Genomic DNA, 21,607 nt, shown 5'->3' on the forward strand with positions numbered 1-21,607 from the left:
TGTCTCCATTCTTCTCCTAACATCCGAAGAATGTTGTCCTGCTGTCTGTAGGGTTCGAGACGGCTCTTAACGAGGCCGTCAAGAATCGCAAGGCGCTTGCCGAGGCGGCTGAGAAGAAGGAGGCCGAGCGCGTGGCCATGTCTGAGGCCATCTCGGCTCTTTGCCAGGCCTTCGGCCTCGATGGCGTCCCCTCAGGTAGCTCCCCCCAGAGTCATCTGCGGGCCTTGGGCGGCCATGTGTGCAACAGACTCCGCGGGGCGCTGCACCATGGCATTAGGCGGGCCTTCGCCATGCTCGCTTCCCACTACGACGTGGATCTAGAGCGGGTTAGCAAGGGGTACTGCTTACCCGACGAAGAGGAGGCTGCCTTAGCCAAGGTCCCGAGGCTTGACGCGGCTATCGAGGGCCCGAGTGCGGCACTGGCTTCCTCCTTTGAGGTGGAGATCCTTCCGCCCGTGTCGCCGTCTGAGGCCGTGCCAGATTCTGCCGAGGGTGGAAACGACGCCGAGGGTGTCGCTCCTCCCCCTGCCGATGTCTGAGCCTGCAAGAATAGTTTGCTTTGAAGTATGCGTATGTTTTTCATGGCCGCTGAGGCCTAAACATTTTAACGTTGGATTATAAAGCTACGTTTTCTTTCCTCTCGTTTCGTGCGTTAAGGCTTGTTCGGTAGAAGAATCCCTTGTCCGAGCGTGAGTCACTTTTCGTGGAAGCTGATGAGTGAGGTATCTGTATCTCGGAGGCGTAGGAGTCCCTCGGCTCGGTCGGCCTTGCCGCTTACGTGGTCCCTCGTCGTTTTTAGGATTCCGTTATCGATATCGTCGAAAAAGCACGAAAGTCGTTCTGGCAGAAAAGTTTTCGAGCGTTAGGACTTGTTCGGTAGCAGAATTGCTTATCCGAGTGTGAGTTACTTTTCGCGGAAGGTGATGAGTGAGGTATCCGTATCCTGGAGGCGTAGGAGTCCCTCGGCTCGGTCGGCCTTCCCGCTTACATGTTCTCTCGTCGTTTTTAGGATTCTGTTATCGCCGCAGTCGAAAAGCACGAAAGACGTTCTGGTAAAAGACATTTCCGAGGAAAATTTTGACGCAGAGGGGGTTTCCCCCTTCTAGCCCTCGAGGGAGGGTCGGGCTTTGCCGAGGCAAGGCTGATTCTTCCTTGATGGTTAGACTTTATTTATGCATGTAAAGAAAGCGAGATACATGAACGACTTGAAACATTTTAAGGGTAAAAGCGACGTAGATGTTGGATGTTCCAAGCGTTGTTGTAGACCTCGCCTTGATCGTTGGCCAGCTTGTATGTCCCGGGCTTCAAAATCTTGGCGATGATGAAGGGCCCTTCCCAGGGAGGAGTAAGCTTGTGGCGCCCTCGGGCATCTTGTCGCAGCCAAAGTACCAAGTCTCCCACTTGGAAGCCTCGGGGCCGAACCCTTCGGGCGTGGTAGCGTCGCAGAGACTGCTGATACCGCGCCGAGTGTAGTAAGGCCACGTCCCGAGCCTCTTCCAGCTGGTCCAATGAATCTTCTTGGTTGGTCTGGTTGCTTTGGTCATCGTAAGCCTTTGTCATCGAGGAACCGTATTCCAAGTCCGTGGGTAAGATGGCCTCGGCCCCATAGACTAGGAAAAACTGCGAGAAACCCGAGGCCTGGCTCCGCGTCGTCCTCAGACTCCAAACCACCGAGGGTAGTTCTTTTATCCACCGCTTGCCGAACTTGTTGAGGTCGTTGTAGATCCTCGGCTTTAGTCCCTGCAAAATCATACCGTTGGCGCGCTCCACCTGCCCATTTGTCATTGGGTGAGCTACGGCGGCCCAGTCCACATGGATGTGGTGGTCTTCGCAGAAGTCCAGGAACTTCTTTTCAGTGAACTGCGTGCCATTGTCGGTGATGATGGAGTTTGGGACCCCAAAGCAATGGATAATGTTTGTGAAGAACGCCACCACCTGCTCGGATCCGATGCTGGTTAAGGGTCGGACCTCGATCCACTTGGAGAATTTTTCGATGGCGACCAGCAGGTGCTTGAAGCCCCCGGGTGCCTTCTGCAAGGGACCAACGAGGTCTAGACCCCATACGGCAAATGGCCAAGTGATGGGTATTGTTTGCAGGGCTTGAGCGGGCAGGTGCGTCTGTCTCGCGTAGAATTGACACCCTCGGCAGGAGCGTACAATCCTAGTGGCGTCAGCCACCACGGTCGGCCAGTAGAAACCTTGTCGGAAAGCGTTTCCGACGAGGGTCCGAGGTGCTGCATGGTGACCGCAAGCCCTCGAGTGTATTTCTTGTAACAGCTCTTGTCCTTGGGCGATGGATATGCATCTTTGGAGAATGCCTGAGGGGCTGCGGTGGTACAACTCTTTTTCATCACCCAGTAAAACGAACGACTTGGCGCGCTGAGCCAGTCGTTGAGCTTCAACCTTATCGAGGGGCAGCTCTCCTCGGAGGAGATATTGCAGGTACGGGGTTTGCCAGTTTTGGTTTGGTGCAACCCCATTCCGCTCTTCCTCGATGCGCAAGGCCTCACACTCGGCGGCTGAGGGTACCTCGGGCTGGGCCGAGGTCTCGTCGGGTTCGGGCGCGTCATCAAGTTTCACGGATGGTTGATATATGTCCCTGGAGAAGACGTCCGGGGGAACCGTCATTCGCCCCGAGGCTATTTTAGCTAGCTCATCCGCAGTCTCGTTGTACCGCCGAGCAACATGGTTGAGTTCCAGCCCGTGGAACTTATCTTCCAAGCGCCGAACTTCGTCGCAATAGGCCTCCATTTTTCGATCGTGGCAGTGGGAGTTCTTAATGACTTGGTCAATGACAAGCTGCGAGTCGCCCCGAGCGTTGACGCGCCGAACCCCTAGCTCGACGGCGATGCGCAACCTGTTAACCGAAGCCTCGTACTCGGCCACGTTGTTTGACGCCAGAAAATGGAGGCGCAGCACATAGCGCACATGTTTCCCGAGGGGTGAGATGAAGAGCAAGCCAGCACCTGCTCCTGTTTTCATCAGCGACCCATCGAAGTACATGGTCCAAAGTTCGGCCTGGATTGGAGCTGTCGGCAATTGGGTGTCAACCCATTCAGCCATGAAGTCTGCCAAGACTTGGGATTTTATGGCCTTCTGAGGAGCGAATGAAATCGTTTCGCCCATGAGTTCCACTGCCCATTTTGCTATCCTACCCGAGGCCTCTCGGCACTGGATGATCTCTCCCAGGGGGAAGGATGACACCACAGTCACCGGATGAGACTCGAAGTAGTGTCGCAATTTTCGCCGTGTCAGAATTACTGCGTACAGTAGCTTCTGGATTTGTGGGTAGCAGATCTTGGTCTCGGATAGCACCTCACTGACGAAGTAGACCGGCCTCTGGACGAGCAGTGCATGCCCTTCCTCCCGTCTCTCGACTACGATCGCGGCGCTGACCACCTGAGTGGTTGCGGCTACGTAGATCAAGAGGGCTTCTCCCACAGCGGGGGGCACCAAGATGGGCGCGTTAATAAGGAGTGCCTTTAAGTTTCCGAGGGCTTCCTCGGCCTCGGGGGTCCAAGTGAAGCGCTCGGCCTTCCTTAAGAGGCGGTACAAGGGTAATCCTTTTTCGCCAAGGCACGAGATGAAGCGGCTCAGAGCCGCAGGCATCCCATGACCCTTTGTACTCCTTTTAAATCCTTGATGGGTCCCATGTTGGTGATGGCCGCAATTTTCTCCGGGTTGGCCTTGATGCCTCTTTCGGAGACGATGAACCCCAGGAGCATGCCTCGGGGGACTCCGAAGACACACTTCTCGGGATTGAGTTTTATGCCTTTTGCACGCAGGCACCCGAAAGTTACTTCGAGGTCGGAGAGGAGGTCGGAGGCTTTTCTTGTCTTGACAACGATGTCATCGATGTAAGCCTCGACCGTTCTGCCAATGTGCTCTCCGAACACATGGTTCATGCACCTTTGGTAGGTTGCACCTGCATTCCTCAAGCCAAATGGCATAGTAATATAACAATACATGCCAAAGGGTGTGATGAAAGAAGTCGCGAGCTGGTCAAATTCTTTCATCTTGATTTGGTGATAACCTGAATAGGCGTCGAGGAATGATAGGGTTTCACACCCAGCAGTGGAGTCCATGATTTGATCGATGCGAGGCAGAGGGTAGGGAACCTTCGGACATGCTTTGTTTAAACCAGTGTAGTCTACGCACATCCTCCATTTCCCACCTTTTTTGTTTACAAGCACAGGGTTAGCTAGCCATTTGGGATGGAATACCTCTTTGATGAACCCTGCAGCCATCAGCTTGTGGACCTCCTCGCCTATGGCCCTGCGCTTTTCTTCATCAAAACGGCGCAGGTGCTGCTTCACGGGTCGGATATCCAGCGAGTGCTCGGCGACATCCTTCGGTATGCCTAGCATGTTCGAGGGACTCCACGCAAAAATTTCGGTATTTGCGCGGAGAAAATCGACGAGCACTGCTTCCTATTTGGGGTCGAGCTCGCAGCCGATCCTGACGTGCTTGCAGGCGTCGTTGTTGGGGTTGAGAGAGACGGATTTAACCGCCTCGGCCGGTTCGAAGTTGCCGGTGTGGCGCTTCGCATCAGGCGCCTCTTTGGAGAGGCAATCCAGGTCGGCGATGAGGGCCTCGGATTCGGCGAGGGCCTCAACGTACTCCACGCATTCCACATCGCACTCGTAAGCGTGGCGGTACGTGGATCCGATGGTGATGATTCCCTTGGGGCCCGACATCTTGAGCTTGAGGTACGTGTAGTTGGGGACGTCCATGAACTTGGTGTAGCACGGTCTTCCCAACACCGCGTGATAGGTTCCTCGGAACCCGACCACCTTGAACTTGAGGGTTTCCCTGCGGAAGTTGGAGGGAGTTCCGAAGCAGACGGGCAAATCAAGTTGCCCAACGGGCAGGACGTGCTTACCGGGGACGATCCCGTGAAAGGGTGCTGCACCGGCCCGGAACGTGGACAAATCTATCCCCAAGAGCCCTAGGGTCTCGGCGTAGATGATGTTGAGGCTGCTGCCTCCGTCCATGAGGACCTTGGTGAGCCTGGCGTTGCCGATGACGGGGTCGACGACGAGCGGGTACCTTCCTAGGCTCGGCACATAGTCGGGGTGGTCGCCTTGGTCAAAGGTGATGGGCTTGTCGGACCAGTTTAGGTAGACCGACGCCGCTACCTTCACCGAGCAGACATCTCGGTGCTCCTGCTTGCGGTGCCGAGCCGAGGCGTTTGCCACCTGTCCGTCGTAGATCATGAAGCAGTCGCAGACCTCCGGGAACTCCTCTTCCTTGTCGCCCCCCTTCTTGTTGTTGCCTTGGTCCTTGCCACCTTCTGTCGAGGGTCCCTCTTTGATGAAGTAACGCCGGAGCATGTCGCACTCCTCAAGGGTGTGCTTGACGGGGCCCCTGTGATAGGGGCAGGACTCCTTGAGCATCTTGTCAAACGTGTTGACTCCTCCGGGAGGCTTCTGAGGATTCCTGTGCTCGGCAGCAGCGACGAGATCCGCGTCAACGGCGTCGCGCTTTGATTGCGCCTTCCTCTTGGCCTTCTTCTTTGAGCCACGCTGGACGGACGCCTCGAGGGCGTCTTCCTTCTGTCTTCCTTGAGGCTGCTTGTCCTTCCGGAAGATGGCTTCGACCACCTCCTGACCAGAGGCAAACTTGGTGGCGATGTCCATCAACTCGCTCTCCTTGGTGGGAGTCTTGTGCCCCAGTTTGCTCACTAGGTCCCGGCACGTGGTGCCGGCGAGGAATGCCCCGATGACGTCCGAGTCGGTGATGTTGGGCAGCTCGGTGCGCTGCTTCGAAAACCGTCGGATGTACTCTCGCAGGGATTCCCCTAGCTGCTAGCGGCAGCTTCGGAGATCCCATGAGTTCCCAGGGCGCACGTACGTACCTTGGAAGTTTCCCGCGAAGGCCTTGACCAGGTCGTCCCAGTCGGAGATCTGCGCAGGAGGCAGATGCTCCAGCCATGCCCGGGCAGCGTCGGAGAGGAAAAGGGGGAGGTTGCGGATGATGAGGTTGTCATCATTCGTCCCTCCCAACTGGCATGCCAGTCGGTAATCTGCAAGCCACAACTCCGGCCTTGTCTCCCCTGAGTACTTGGTGATGGTAGTCGGGGCTCGGAACCGGGCCGGGAACGGCGCCCGTCGTATGGCCCGGCTAAAGACCGTCGGACCTGGCGGTTCGGGCGAGGGGCTCTGGTCCTCCTCACTATCGTAGCGTCCTCCGCGCCTGGGGTGGTAGCCTTGGTGCACCCTCTCTTCGAGGCGGGCTCGACGGTCGCGGCGGTGCCGCTCGTCGCCGAGGCGATCCGGGGCTGCGGGCGTTCCGTCCCGTGTGCGCCCGGTGCGGACCGAGGTCTCCCGCATGAGTCAGGAGGACGTTGCGTGATGCTCTGAGGGGCTCGCTTGCCTTCGGGAGGCAGAGCTCTCGGCTCGTCGGACCGCTGCGTCTTCCAGGAGACCCTTGAGTTCGCCCTAGATATGTCGCCCCTCGGTGGTGGATGGCTCGGGCATTGCTCGGAGTAGCATCGCTGCTGCAGCTAGATTCTGGCCGACCCCACTGAAGGCCAGAGGCAGCCCTGCCCTGGCTTCGTCAACGATACAGTGCTGGACATCTTGGGCCGGATGACGCGCTCCTCCGGCTAGTGCTCGGCCTGCCCACTCCTGCTCGATGTTTTGTCGGAGCTGCACAAGCCGCCCCGCTTCTTCGTCGAGCTTGGCCTGCATCTCGTGGAATTGCTCGAGCTGTGTGTCCTGACCCCTCGTAGGAACTGGGACCACAGCTAGCTCCCGCGGGATGTCAACGCGAGACGCAGGCACAGGGGCGTTGCCATCTTGCGGCATGCCGAGGTGGTTGTCTTCGCCGTGATCCCCCTGATCGATGTGGAAACACTCATGACTTGGGTCGCAACCCTCGTCGCCGAGGCTGTGGCCATCGTCAGAGCAACCGGAGAGGCAGTAGTCACATGCCGACATGAAGTCTCGCATGGCACTGGGATCACTGAGTCCGGAGAAATCCCAGCCGAAGTCGGAGTCGTCGTCTTCCTCAGAACCCGTGGGTCCAGAGGTTGAGACGGCCGTCAGTCGGTCCCAAGATGACCACATATGATACCCTAGAAGGTCAAGGTATGCCCTTGCCAAAGCGCTCACCGAAGCGGGGTTGCTTGGTGGATTGAAGATGAATCTAAAAGGGATAGGGTGGAAAACGGACGGTACCTTTTAGTCGATGGACGGTGGTGAAGTCGCGTCAGGGACGGAATGCACCGTTATCTCAGGTACGAGGCTAACGCCCAGCAAGTCCTTTACGAGGGTGCTGGCGTCATCAGTCTGCTTGGGGTTGGCACGTTGCGGGGAAGCGACACCCGTCGTTGTCTCAGGTGCGAGGACAACACCCGACATGGCCCCCGCAGGGGTGCCGGCGTTGTCGACTCGCTCTGACCCGACAGCCGACGAGGTGCCACCTCCTGCATGGCCACGGTTGCCCCGTCTCCTCCTCCTCCGGCGAGGAGGGTGGCGGGCCAAACCTGGGTGTTCCTCTTCTGCCACAGTGGGAAGCCATCGTCGAGTTCGCCCCTGCTGGGCGGGCCGACGACCGTTATTGCTGTCGCGTTGCGGGGGGAGGAGTACCATGTCGTAGCTGCCGTCAAGGGACATGAACTCGAGACTCCCGAAGCGGAGCACCGTCTCCAGCTAAAGAGGCTGCTAGAGGCTACCCATCTGGAACTCAACGGGAAAGTGTTCGTTAACACGTAGCGAGCCCCTACCTGGCGCGCCAACTGTCGGCGTTTCGGACCTGCGAGGACCGTCAATCGACCAATAAATTTGTTGCTGCGTGTCCCTGCCCAGATGGGTTGATGCAAGATGGAACACAAGCGGGGGAATGAGGCTTATATTATCTTGCACCGGGGTGCTCGTAGTAGGGGTTACAAGCGTCGCAAGAGAGCGAGGGTGAGAGAGAGAGAGTCTCTGCGTGCTGCCTGTCTCGTCTGCCCCGCGTCCCTGCGTTCCCCCTCTGTCCACGTCCTGCGCCAATGTGAATGTATCTCAGCGTGAACCTGAACGTCAACCCCCTTAGGAAGGCCCTGGACACCCCCTTTTATAGATGCAAGGAGATGCCCAGCTGTACAACGGGGTGTAGCTATGCGCTAACGTGGCTGGCGAGGGAGTGCCTTGAGCCCTGTACACGAGCTATCGTGGCCGTCGGAGAAGTGCCTTGAGCCCTGTAGAAGCACAGCTGTCGGCGCGACATGGATCCTGCTGACGTTGTCTTGCTTCCGTAGGGTGTTTGAGAGCAACCGACGTCATGGGCGCACACGGGGAACCATCATTACCTGTTGCCAGAGTAACCTTAGATGGGACATCGGTCTTGTTCCTTCATAGCCTGAGGCGGCTAGCTAGGAGTAGGGTAATGATGAATCCCCTGTAGCGTAGTCGGTCCGAGGCCCAGGTCGGGTGAGGCGGAGACTTCCTCCTGAGGCCGAGGCCTGAGGTCGGGCGAGGCGGAGCTCCCTGCTGTGCCCGAGGCTGAACTCGAGAGAGGTCACGACTCATTGTTGCTAGTCTTGCCCTGGTGGTTGGCACAGTAGCCGGAGTGGGGTGAATAGCGCTGTTTTCCTGTCAGATCGATCAGTAAAGGGGCGAAGTGACTGCGGTCACTTCGACTTTGCCGACTGAGGCGCGTGTGTCGGGATAAGGTGTCAGGCGATCCCCGCATTAAATGCGCATGCGATACGGTCGGCTGGTAAGGCGATTTGGCCGAGGTCACTGCACGACAAAGTTCGCCCAAGCTAGGCTTCTGGCGAGCCGAGGGTGCGCTCACTGCCTGAGGAGGCCCTCGGGCGAGGCGTGAATCCGTCCGGGACTGTTGTTCCCGCCCGAGGCCGAGGCTGGGCTCGAATGAGGTCGCGTCCCTCGGTAGACGAGGCCCTGACTTGAATCGTGCTTTATCAGCTGGGTATAGTTTGTTCTGAAGATGTGTTTCAGCCAGATTAAGGAGCATTGGGGGTACCCCTAATTACGGTACCCGACAGTATGAATGCCTAAGAGATTTTATTATCACTAATGACTTCAAAGTCGGAAAAGCCGATCCTACTCTCTTTACTAAAACTGTTGCAAAAGACTTGTTTGTATGCCAAATTTATGTTAATGATATTATATTTGGGTCAATAACAAGTCAACTTGTGAAGAGTTTAGTAGGATCATGATTCAAAAATTCGAGATGTCTATGATGGGGAAGCTGAAGTATTTCCTAGGATTTCAAATCAAGCAACTCCAAGATGGCATCTTCATAAGCCAAACAAAGTACATTCAAGACATACTTAAAAAGTTTGGAACGAAGGATGGCAAACCCATCAAGACACCCATGCGAACCAATGGGCATCTCGACCTCGACACAGGAGGTAAATCCGTAGATCAAAAGGAATACCGGTCGATGATAGGATCTTTACTCTACTTATGTGCATCTCGACCGGATATTATGCTTTCTGTATGCATGTGTGTAAGGTTCAAGGCAAATCCTAAGGAAGTTCACCTTAGGGCCGTAAAGAGAATCATGAGATACTTAGTTCACACTCCTAAGTTTGGGGTTTGGTACCCTAAGGGATCTACCTTTGATCTAATTGGGTATTCCGATGCCGATTGGGCCGGATGTAAGATTTATAGAAAGAGCACATCAGAGACTTGTCAGTTTTTGGGAAAATCCATGGTGTCATGGGCTTCAAAGAAACAAAACTTCGTAGCTCTTTCCACCGCCGAAGCCAAGTACATTGCCGCAGGCCATTGTTGTGCGCAATTACTTTGGATGAGGCAAACCATTAGGGACTATGGCTACAAATTGAGCAAAGTCCCTCTCCTATGCGATAATGAGAGTGCAATCCGCATGGCAGATAATCCCGTTGAACACAGCCGCAGTAAACACATAGAACATCTGGTACCACTTTCTGAGAGATCACCAACAAAAGGGAGATATCGAAATTGCTTATGTTAATACCCAAAACCAATTAGCCGATATCTTTACCAAGACACTAGATGAGAAAACCTTTAGCAAACTTAGGAATGAGCTAAATATACTTGATTCTCGGAACTTTGATTGAAACATTGCACACATAGCTCATTTATATACCTTGTGATTCTCCAGAAGTACATCACTGATCAAGTTTAGAAGCTCCTTGTAGCAGTTGTTTGAAAATGCAAACTTAGACTGAATAGCCATAAGTCGAGTCACGAACACAAGGCGATCACTTTCGTGTGCTCGTGCAACGGCTCTTCCGCAGCTCTAAGGAGCTCGAAGAACTTTTGAACCTCAGGCGTAGGAGGATCCTCATAATAGGAGGGTTGATCGGGGTTCTCGGAATCGACGGGTAGAAGCTCATGGTGTACATCGTAAATCATCTCTTCCATCCTATTGTAGTCCCCCTCTTCATGTGACTGAACTTCCGATACAATACGAGGAGGTGGGTCCTCACCGTGGTGCACCCACACCTCATAGCCTAACATATAACTGTTCTTACAAAGATCTATCTGCATAGTTCTCCTGTCAAGGAAATAAATGTTCTGGCACTTGCTATAAGGGCACCTAACATCAGTTCTAGTCTCTGACCGAGCAAAAGCATGGTCGAGAAATGCGTCAGTCTTTGTAACCCACTCACTTGATAGAGCACCTCTTTTCTTCCAACCTTGATACATCCATCGACGATCCTCCTCCATACTAGATACGAGACGTTAACTTAATTAGTTAAGTAAATCATGCCCCTACATCTATAGAAAATGATAGGTCTTAAACCCACCCATGAGTGACCGACGAGCCCATGTTTATGACAACGCACGTGATCGTGCGAAATTTGGCGGCATAACCCTGTTGTTCTCCACTAGCACGCTTGAAAATTGTGCAATTGGAGAACATAGGGGTTATGCTGCCAAAACTACGCAGGAACACATACCTTTGTCATTAACACGGACTATATTGGTCACCCCGAGGCTATCCAATAAAGGGACAATTCCAGTCCAACAGACATCACATGCGTCACATGGAAGGTGTATTGGCCTAAAACGGGTGACGTCTAGATTTCGTTTGTTGACACTAGGATAGACTACGAATAACTAGAACCATCATAAATATCACCTAGTTAAACTAATAAACCACACTATAGAAAATTCATTTCACGACACCCTAAATCATATAAAATGACCTTATTTTCGAGGGCATAATAATTACCCTCCGAAATTAAAAGTTTAAATTATATAATAAACTCAGGCCGTCAGATATAACAAACTAAACATAACTACTAGTAAACAACCTAAATGCATATACAAAATTATACTAACATTTACAAAATTACTCACTTAGCAGCGTGGGGGGCGGGCCCGGGCGCGGACGACATCGGGGCGGCTCAGGCGGCGTTGTGGGCGGTGGCAGAGGCGGTGGCGTGGCCGGGGCGGCGTGGGTAGGTGCGGCTGGGGCGGGGCTGGCGGCCAGGGCGGGGACAACGGCGTGGAGCCCTCCGGCGGCGTCGAGGATGGAGACCGGGGCGGCGGCGGTAAGGAATGGCAATGACGAGAATGAAATGAAACGAAACGACGCGTGCGGACCGAATGAAAACTCCTTATGTCTGACGACGTCACTGACAGCCGTCAGACATAAGGCTATGTTCGACGGCTAGTCTGTCAGCCGTCGGACATAGCCGACTCCTCTGATAGCCGTCGGAGATAGGTACATATGTCTGACGGCCAAGTATAGACGTTGGACATAAGCCTATGTCCGATGGCTGCCTTGGAGGCCGTCGGGCATAAGGCGGTCGTCGGACCTTTGCCATTTTCCTGTAGTGATTCACTTCTATGAGTCGTATATTTAAGTCCCTAAATTATCTACAATAGAAAAGTCTCTACTAGAAAGTTTAATTTTTGATGTGTCTGACACGGATCTAACTTTGTTAATCGTTTGTACCGAATTTCACCAGAAATCGTTCCAGCTGATTAAACCTTATATAAATTAGACAAGCAATTTAGCTATAAATCGTTCGGGTTGCTCAATCTCTTAGAACCGAACAGGCCATGAAGGATTTTAAAAACTGAGAACATTAAAGACCTTTAGTCGCCTAAACAATGCTGAATAAAAAGTTATGAACTACAGTGCCCTATTTTCTTCATTTCAAATTATAGCTTGTTTTGTCTTTTTTGAACAGAGATAGTATGTCTGATCGAGTAGTCTACAGTAACATGACGTTTCGTGCCCTAAGTCTTCGGTCACGTCGTTGCTTGATTTGTCCAAGTTTCTTCCTTTGTTTGATGCAAGTCCACAAGTTAAATATGACTGGTGACCCGTGACCGTGACTTGGTGTGCATGCTGTAAGTGTACAATCATACATCATTAGTCGAGCCCACAGGCACAGCGGGACCTGGAAAGTTCTTTTGGTACGGTGCGAAAAGTCTTCAGTTCTTTGTTTGAAAACTTTGGCCCTGTGGAACCTTATCTACGCACATCGAGTCTTCAGTCTAGTGTTTAATTTTCGTCCTCACCTAATCATTGACAGAAATAAAGGTGCACGCTCCCTTTTCTATGTCATCCGATGTCTCAACTCCACGACTACTCCCTATTACCACTACCGTCGCTTCAAGATTTTCCATGAATGTAACATCACTACCCTGCCTAGCCGGAATTACTGAATAAATTAAGTCTTAAAATTCACAGGACCCGTTTGTTTTCTTTCATTTTGAGGAATTGAAATCTTACTAATGAAATAGGCTATTTTTTAGAATGTGACATTCCATCACTTTTTTCAAAGCTATCCATATAAGCCTATCTCAAATTCATGGGGTGAGAGATATAAATTGATTTTATAGATTTACATGTTATTTTTCCGATGTACAACTTATAGAACACTCTTCTACTTGTTTCGCTATAACATGAATGTAGTATATAACTATCTCTCATATGATTTAAGATAATATACAAATATATTACATATATAAATATACGAACTTAATTAGTTTTGTCTAAATTACAATTATTAAAATGGAATTCAATTCCAATGAAACAAACGGGGCCTTAACCTAAATCAATTTGTAAAAAAGAGCCTCGAGAAACTTGATTATTTTCAAGATACACCATAAATTATATTTTTAGAATATACTCATTTGATATTAATTATAAATATTTGTACCATTTTCTATAATTTAGGTCAAATATATAATGAAAGTTTGACTTAAAACAACTCTAAATTTTTTATTTATTTAGAGAGAAAAAAAAGAAGTACTGCCAAATATAATCCACGCATCAAACGCAATTTTCTTGATGACTTGCTTCGTGTTCTTTAATTAAAATATCATATGTTCCACTTCATCTTGTAATTAAATTCCGCAATATGAATCATAGAGTTATCTAATGATCATGTCGGGTACCCAAGGCAAGGCCCATAAACCTCTCTCTAGCCTATTTCCCGACCAAGTCCCCGTCGAGTAAGTCTGCGAGGCAGGCGACGACCAAACCCCCATCGAGCAAGTCTGTGAGAAGGTGCGAACAACCAAACCCCGTTGAGCAAGACTCTATATTGGAGGCCGAGCCCTCCTTATATCTGAACCTAACGACATAGCCAAGATGGGGGTCGATCATGGACTTATTTGGTGACTTCGAGATGTCCTCCTAAAGACATGGTGGCATCTCGATCCAGAGCTAGACCGAGCTTGTTTGGAATGCCAAGGGCTTGGAGCCATAGAAGGGATCTTGTCTTCGTCTTCGTCATCTAAATCACTAACTCAGAACAATACTTTATCCCTGTTCTTGGAGGAAGGAGCAGGGTGAGATTTCTTAGTGGGAGGTGGACCGGTGCAGGACCTCTTGGTCAATTGCTCCAAAAATGGCTCAATTTAGACTCCTCACAATTTTTTGTAATCCATTAATGGTCTTGTGGTGGCGAATACAACACCAAAATCTAACTCAGATTCAAGAACAATTAAGCCTAAGTCAAGTAACTAAGGATACAAGTTAAAATGATCAAGTTCTAAGACATACCTTTGGATGTGATACTATCAATGAGTATGCATTCATGAAGCAACCATCTGGCTAGTCTCCGGTCGAGTAAAGATTCGGGATAAAACCTTATTGATCATCGGCTCAATTTTATCTAAAGAAGAGTGACAAGGATTGGTCAGCCACCATATTCCTAGACATTGTTGGCCTTCTCGCACAGGGGGACTCAATGCTGGATCCAGTTACTAGTCACATTTACTACATTGAGCCCATGTTCTTTCATGCCTTTGGAGCTAGATCACTCATTCACTCTAGCTTTGGAAATGGTCGCTGACCCATGAACTCAGAGAGTTTTGGCTCATGATTCCCACATAAAACCAATGTTTATGCCAGTTCTTGTGGATGGTATTCATGGGACGATCTAAATACTAGTGGCCAGCTCCCACTACAACAAGTTGTTTTTTCGCTTGTTCATTGACAAAGGAAGTACATGTATTAGAAAATAGGGAAGAAGGGAGGATTCCCTAGATAGGCCTCATAGAGAAGATAGAATATGTCTATATGCAAGATGGAATTAGGGTTCAAGTGGATGATCTCTATCTAGTAATATGCAATAGTTCTTTAAAAATGTAGAAGAGGAGAGACCAAATCCATGCAGGATGAATTGAGGAATGACTACAACTTGATCAGCATCAAGCATAGGAATGGAATCCTTGCCTGGAAGCTTCCACCGGATCAGTAACACCCTGAATTTGGGGTATAAAATTTCTTTCTAATGATCACCCAAATTCATGTGTTACTCTTCTCTCTCTCACTCTAGGTTTTTTCTCTCTCTAGATTCTCTCACCCTTTTCCCTTTTAAGTAGAATTAGCTTAAAGTTAGGGGGATTTAATTATTTATTTTTGACAAAACATTATGGGTCATGACATGTTGCATCATGTTGAGCTTAAAATATTCTTTGAAGTATTGCACATGTTTGAATTTATTTGAATTTGAAACCTAATTTGAATTTGGAATTGAAAATCCTATAGAAAAGAAATAGAAAAGGAATTAGAAAATCCAGAGAAAAAGAAAAAAGAGAAAGCAGCCCAGTAGCCCAGCTCGGCCTAGTTAGCCCACGCGCCCGCACCGCCTGACAGGCGGGCCCCGCCTGTCAGCGGCGGCTTTCTCTCCCGCTCGCTCTCTCCCTCTCTCGCTCTCTGCCCGTTGGGGCCGACCTGTCGGCGCCAGCTGCTTTGCCCACGCGCGTCCCTTCTCTCTCACTGTCCCGCGAGCCTGGTTCACCAGGCGCTGAGCCGTTGCCCCGCGCATCCCTCTTTTCTCTCTCTGCGTCGTGGACCATCCCTGTCGGCTCCGGCCACCCCGCGCTCGCCGTGGACCAGCACGTGCGCACTCGCGCACGTCGCCGGATTTCTCGGCCACGACGCCCGCCCACGTGCCTAGCTCCCCTCTTAGAGCCCCACCAGTTCCCGCACACGCTCCCCCGCCTCATTTCGCACAGCATCGCCCCTCTCTCGCACTCTGCCCTCGCCGCCAGACGCCGCCGGAGACCCGCACCCGCGTTCCCGACCATCTAGCTCTCTGGAGACCGCGCCAAGCCTCCCCGAGCTCTGCCCCGAGACAACGAGCAGTCCGAGGTTCATGAGTTTGTTGTTGGAGACCTCCCTGAGCAACAACCTGGTGAAGGCTAGTGTCCTCTGACCTATTATGTCCTACATACTCTATAATTCATTGTCCTGCATTATATTATCTAAACCTAAGGATTGACTAGTTTGTATGTACCTTATCCTTGTTTACCTTTTGGGTTATCATGGTTAGCATTTTGCTATTGCCTAAACTTTAATCAATGAACATGATGTGAACATTTATGATACGATACTGTTATCCTGATTATGTTGATGATCTTGTGATACTCTAGGGGGCTCAGGCCTTTTTCCTGAGTACCTCTCCGTAAGGACCTATTCATGGAGTGACCACCCGAGATAACAGTGCAACCATGAGGGTGGAATGGGACGCCCTTAGCTAATTAATTAGATGAACCTAGGGGTGTAGTTGGCTTTTCCGGAGGACCGTCAATGGGGGCTGGGGCATAGTGCTCGCTCTGCCAAGGTTGGGGTGCAGAGGTTCATTCGATTTGGTTTTATTAGTCAGCCACCTTGGGGAGGTGTACTGCATGCGTTTGTACAACTGGCGAAACCTAACGAGCAGCTACGCACCAGGGGAGTCTTTGTAAAGGCCACGTAGTGTATCCTTGGCCATTCACCTTGGTAGTGAAGATCAGGTCTGTACAACCCAGGATGGAAAGGGATCACGACTCGTGGGTAAAGTGTGCAACCTCTGCAGAGTGTTAGAAACTGGTATATTAGTCGAGCTCACGGTGAGCAGCCTTGGGATCCTCTTTGATTAGAAGAATTCTAGTTACTTTTATCATGATGGTTAACAATGATGTTATAAAACTGATCTCTAGTATTTCCTCTTTTGAGGGAGTACTTTTGGGTAATAACTGGGTTTATTACTAAAACTTGCCTCTACTAATAATAATAAATACTTGACCAACTAAAAGCAACTACTTAACTTCAACCCCACATACAGCTAGCCCACTTTAGCCAAACGGGACATTTGCTGAGTACGTTGATGTGTACTCACCCTTGCTTTACACACCACCACCACCCAATGTTGTCCCCATTGTACTTAGTGCTCAGGAGGTGATGCTGGCAACATGGAGAACTTCGAGGAGTTCCAGGATTACGACGAGTTCTAGTTTACTTAGTGGCAAACCTCCAGTCAGCTGCCTGTGTAGGCTTATCATCTACGTTTCATTTCTCCGCACTTTGATAGTTACGTTAAAGACAATCGTTATGTATTAGACTCTGTGGATGTCTCAGACATCTTGATGTAATAAAATACCTTTCCGCTATTTATTTCGAGCATCGTGTGATGATGTCCAATTATGTAATCGTTGTGTACGTGAGTTTCTGATCGTGACACGTACATGGTTCGCATTCGGTTTACCTTCCAAAACCGGGTGTGATAGGATCGAATTCTTCTCTTAAAGCAGCCTTGTTGCCACTAGGGTCTACAATTCCTCCGAATCGATAGTGGAGACCTCGAATTCATGTGGGTATGAAGCGACCATGGCTACAGTTTGAGGTCCAGCGGTGGATGTGTGATCTAGGGTTTTGCAAATTGTTTGAGAAGTTGAATCGGTGGTAGAAGCAAGTTTGGTAGGAAGTGATAAGCTAATGGAAGACTAATAAGGGTGGTAGAGTGGTCCTATTTGTAAGTAATAGTGTAAGTCCATGCATCACGGACCTATAACCTAAGAAGTTGAAGCGATGTGAATTTGTAGAATCTATAACACTAGTCCAAAGTTTTGGTCAAGTCATGAATAGTTAAAGGCCAAGTCCTAAGACTCTAGGTCTGTGTATCAAAGCGAAGGCTATCGTTGGGAAAACTCAGGATATCAAATTAGCTTAACAACAAGATTCAATAAAAGAGTTCAATCTACCTAAGCTAATAACTCTACAAAATTAAACTCAAGGGCTATTGTTAATGATATATACTAGGAGTACCCAAGAGCACTTCAATGAACAAGACCTTGATAGTGGGTCCAATAGTTTGGTGCGCTATCTAGGGACTCTAACCACCCATTAGGGAGATACCTAACTCAACTAGAAAATATAAAGGCGCAGGATCTTATCATATCAATATATTAGTTTGATATCCACGTAATATAAAAGAGTCTGGATGATAAGGGATACATACATGTAAAGATAGATATAAGAGTCCTAGTTATACTCGGTTATGATGATATGTATCCTTATCTGGTAGTAGACTAGATAACCTTCCTGTAATCATCCCCTTCTTGGACTATATAAGGAGGGACAAGGCGTCCCAAGCGGCCAGATCATTAGACCGTGAGCAATAGCAACCAACACATAAGATATAGGATTTTATCTCACATTGAGAGCTTAAACCTATCAAAGTACTCAATTCTCATGTGTGTTTACCTTCAGTTCTTAATCTTGTGAAAATGTCCCATAAATTCACCACCGAATATTCCTAAAATACATCTACAATTGCCAGTTTCATTGGGCTGTGTACATGGATTAGTTGTCTTGGTTAGGTCAACTCTATTTGTGACACGATTGATAACTTAAAGAGTCATGGTGATAAGGTTGTAGGATTAAGATCTTTTGATCTAAAGTCGTATTGATGTTTCTCATTCCATCAAATATAGAGTTATCTTGAACCTGACAGAAGACTAGGATCCCTTTCCCCACTAGAACCTCCCCCATAATGTTTTACCATGTTTGGTGGTCATTTGGTTAGATTTCGACATTTTCCTTTTGATGGTTGTGCACTAAAATCTACAAGGTTGTCTGCTTTCAGCTTCAGACTTCTTTGCCACTATTTTCTTCCGTTTCTTTCTATACTAGTTTCTATGGTCAACGGGCCTTCTATGACTATTTGATCTTGTCTTTTGCTACATGAGGACATCGAGGATTGTATTCGGGACATAGGCCAAGATCCTCACGGGGAAGAATTTTAAGCGGCTGACATCAGTGTGCTGAGGTTAAGACGATGTCATGTATGGCCTCTAGACCAGCCCTGTCACATAGCTTGGAGATTGCACTGCCTTCGCTGTAATTTGAGTAGGATCGATAGTAGGGGTGGTCACTTGGGGAACGGGCAGGGGCAGCTACCGTTCAAGACTGCGGCTAGAGTTGTATGTGCTCAACTAGGATAGGGCAAGAGACGCCCTTGGTTAGACAAAAAGCTACATCAATTACATCCTTGTCACTTTGCGTAGGTTTTTTGTTATTTAATTTGGGTCCTGTTTATTTGAGAATATAATCTAACTTATTTTGAGTTTAAAATGAATTAGATTATATAACATAAATAGAATATAGTCCCAAACAAACAATCATTTAATCAGAATAAACGGTATTCCAAAACTAGGGTAAACGGTCATTAGACCAAGTCCAGCAGTTTACACTGTTTTACATTGTAAACTATATTATTTATAGAGTAAGTTTTATAGGTAAGCTGATGGATATTGCCTTACAAAGTCAGAAAAGATGCGAAAATCTCATAACTTGCAAACGTTGTGTCGAGTGCTCCTCACATCCGCCAAGAATTGGGCAAAAGCCACACGCGACGAGCCACCGGCCTCCATCGCTGCCGTGGCTTCTTTCGTGCGAGCCGCCACTCGGACCCTGAGCTCCCTCCCCTCCTCAGACTCCATCACCAGCCTGATCTTCGCCTCTATGGCCTCAGCCTTTACAAACCCTGTTTGGTACCCCTCCATCTCCACCGCGACACCCATATCCCCGGTCATGAACACCTTGTTCATCCTCTGCTCCGCGTACAACGGCCAACACAACATCGGGACCCCAGCCATGACGCCCTCCAGCACCGAGTTCCACCCGCAGTGGGTCACAAATGAACTCGTCGCAGGGTGCTGGAGAACCTCTCCTTGGGGCGCCCACGACCTGACCACGAGACCTCGGCCCCTTGTCCGCTCCAAGAATCCCTCTGGGAGGACAGCGTCGAGGTCCAACTTAGGTTGGCGCCCCAAGAACCTCTTGGGGTCGAAGATACTACTTGCCGGCCTGCGCACGACCCACAGGAACCGGTGCCCGGACTTGTCCAGCCCAGTGGCAATCTCCTTAAGCTGCTCCTGCGAGAACGCACCCATGCTCCCAAAGCAGAGGAACACAACGCTGCGCTCCGGCTGGGCGTCCAGCCATCTGAGGCACTCATCATGCCTCTCACCAGCTCTTGCAGGAGGATCCCGTGCGCTGTTGCCAACTAAAGGCCCAACGCAGTAGATCGGAGGCAGCGCCGCCTTGCCCGGGACACACCGGGGATCACCGAGCGCCTGCAACGCCCGGGTTTCCAGTGCCTGGAAAGTGTTCACCAGAACTCCCCTGGTGTCCATGCCGCGCCTGAAGACGCTCGCCACGGTACTGCACAGCTCTTCCTCCGGCCGCTCCAGCAGCTCTGCGTTCAGGTGCGATGCCGGCACGGGGGGAACGCCGAGGAACTCGAGGGGCGTGTCCCCGAGCTCCTTCAAACCCCTCTGGCTACTCGCCAGGAGCGTGGGGACCTGGGTCAAAACGGCCAGGGCTGAAGCGCTGGACGGGGCAAACGTGTACGCGGGGACGCCCAGCCTCGCGGCGACGCCGATCGCGTCGACGCAGAACATGTCGATGACCAGCGAGTGCAGGTGCTGCCGCGAGGTCACGGAGCAGAGGAACCTCTCGAGCTCCTCGTTGTACCGTCGCAGCGTCTTCAGCATGGAGAGTAACGGGTGCTTGCCGGAGCCAGCGACGTCGGCAGGCGGCGGGGAGACCGGCGGGAGGACGTGGAAAGAGATGGACGGATTGGCCGCGGCGACCCGCTTGAATTGGCTGGAGAACTCAGGGACAACCACCATGGTGACGTCGAAGCCGTGGTTGATGAAGACCTTGGCGAGCTCCGCCATCGGCACGACGTGGCCGGTGCCGGCGCTGGGGTAAAGAACGACGGACTGCTTCATGTCTCCTTTTCAGGTGGAACTACCGGCGCGGCGCGGCGCGGCACGCGGTTCGCCGTAACTTATACCTCCGTGGAGCCTTGCCGGAGAAATAGTACAGTAGACTTGTTAATTAATTTTCTTGCTAGTGAAAGTGAGGGACCAGGGCATCTATGATCTATCGTGGGATTAGGGATAAGCCCAGTCTTATTGGCTGGCGGTCCACACTCCACACTAGGATGCTTCCGATCTGTTTGGATTTGCTAACTTTCTAGAAACCATTTACCACGAGCGTAGGTTTCAACGTTGACCACACAAGAAAGCTGGCTGAGCTTGAGATCAGCCACCCCATGTGGCTCATTAACCAGTTAGCATCTTCGTATATGACTTAAAGGCCCTATGTGGGGTACTCCATAACTATTTCCCAGCTCCCACATTCAGAAACCATTTACTTGTCTGATTTTTATAGGCATCTTTTTCGCCTTAGCACATCATTTTCCTTGTCCTAGACCACTTTTAGCTCACTTTAACATACCTTGAAGGTATTGTTAAAGTTTAGCATATCACTTTTAGCACCTTATAGCACTCGGGTTTGGATCTCTATATGCTAAAATCTAGCTAAAAGTGTAGTGCTAAACATTAGCACCATAGATTCAAACAAGCCCTTAAGCTTAGGACTGGTTACTTGAGGTGTACTTTGAGATCACAAGGGATCCTAGGGTTTGCACTTGGCAATCTTGAGTCCTAGCGGTTTTAGAGTTGTATTGTCAACCCTATCAAAGCCCTTCTGAAGCAATATATGAGGACTAAGTTGGGTTGTCCGCCTAAGGGCCTATTTGGATCCAAGGAGCTAAAACAAAACTGACTAAAGTTTAGTCACTTTAGGGCTAAAGATCCAAACAAGAAGAGGTAAAGTGACTAAAATAGTAAAAAGGTATCCTTTTAGTCACTTTTAGGGGGTGTTTGGTTTATTTAGTCACCCTCCTAAACTTTAGGAACTATTTGGGAGGCCTCGTTTAGTCATACTATTTACCAGTTTAGGGACAAAAAGTGACTAAAGTTTATGAGGTGGGAACCAAATACCACCTAAGTATGGGACCACACACTTTTGTCGGAATATTAATGAGCCATTTTTTGTTTGCTTCTGCTTGCGACTC

The 21,607-nt window shown here is 50.1% G+C and overlaps 1 protein-coding gene across 1 annotated transcript; it reads right to left on the reverse strand.

Moving 5' to 3' along the window:
* Positions 1–18,878: 18,878 nt before the first annotated feature.
* LOC103626938 (anthocyanidin 5,3-O-glucosyltransferase) lies at positions 18,879–20,852 on the reverse strand. Its single transcript, XM_008647299.4, has one exon. The coding sequence runs from the start codon at positions 20,472–20,474 to the stop codon at positions 19,023–19,025; it is 1,452 nt and encodes a 483-aa protein (XP_008645521.1). The 5' UTR covers positions 20,475–20,852; the 3' UTR covers positions 18,879–19,022.
* Positions 20,853–21,607: the final 755 nt, after the last annotated feature.

The sequence above is a fragment of the Zea mays genome, chromosome 5, assembly GCF_902167145.1.
Source record: "Zea mays cultivar B73 chromosome 5, Zm-B73-REFERENCE-NAM-5.0, whole genome shotgun sequence".
NCBI lineage: Eukaryota > Viridiplantae > Streptophyta > Magnoliopsida > Poales > Poaceae > Zea > Zea mays.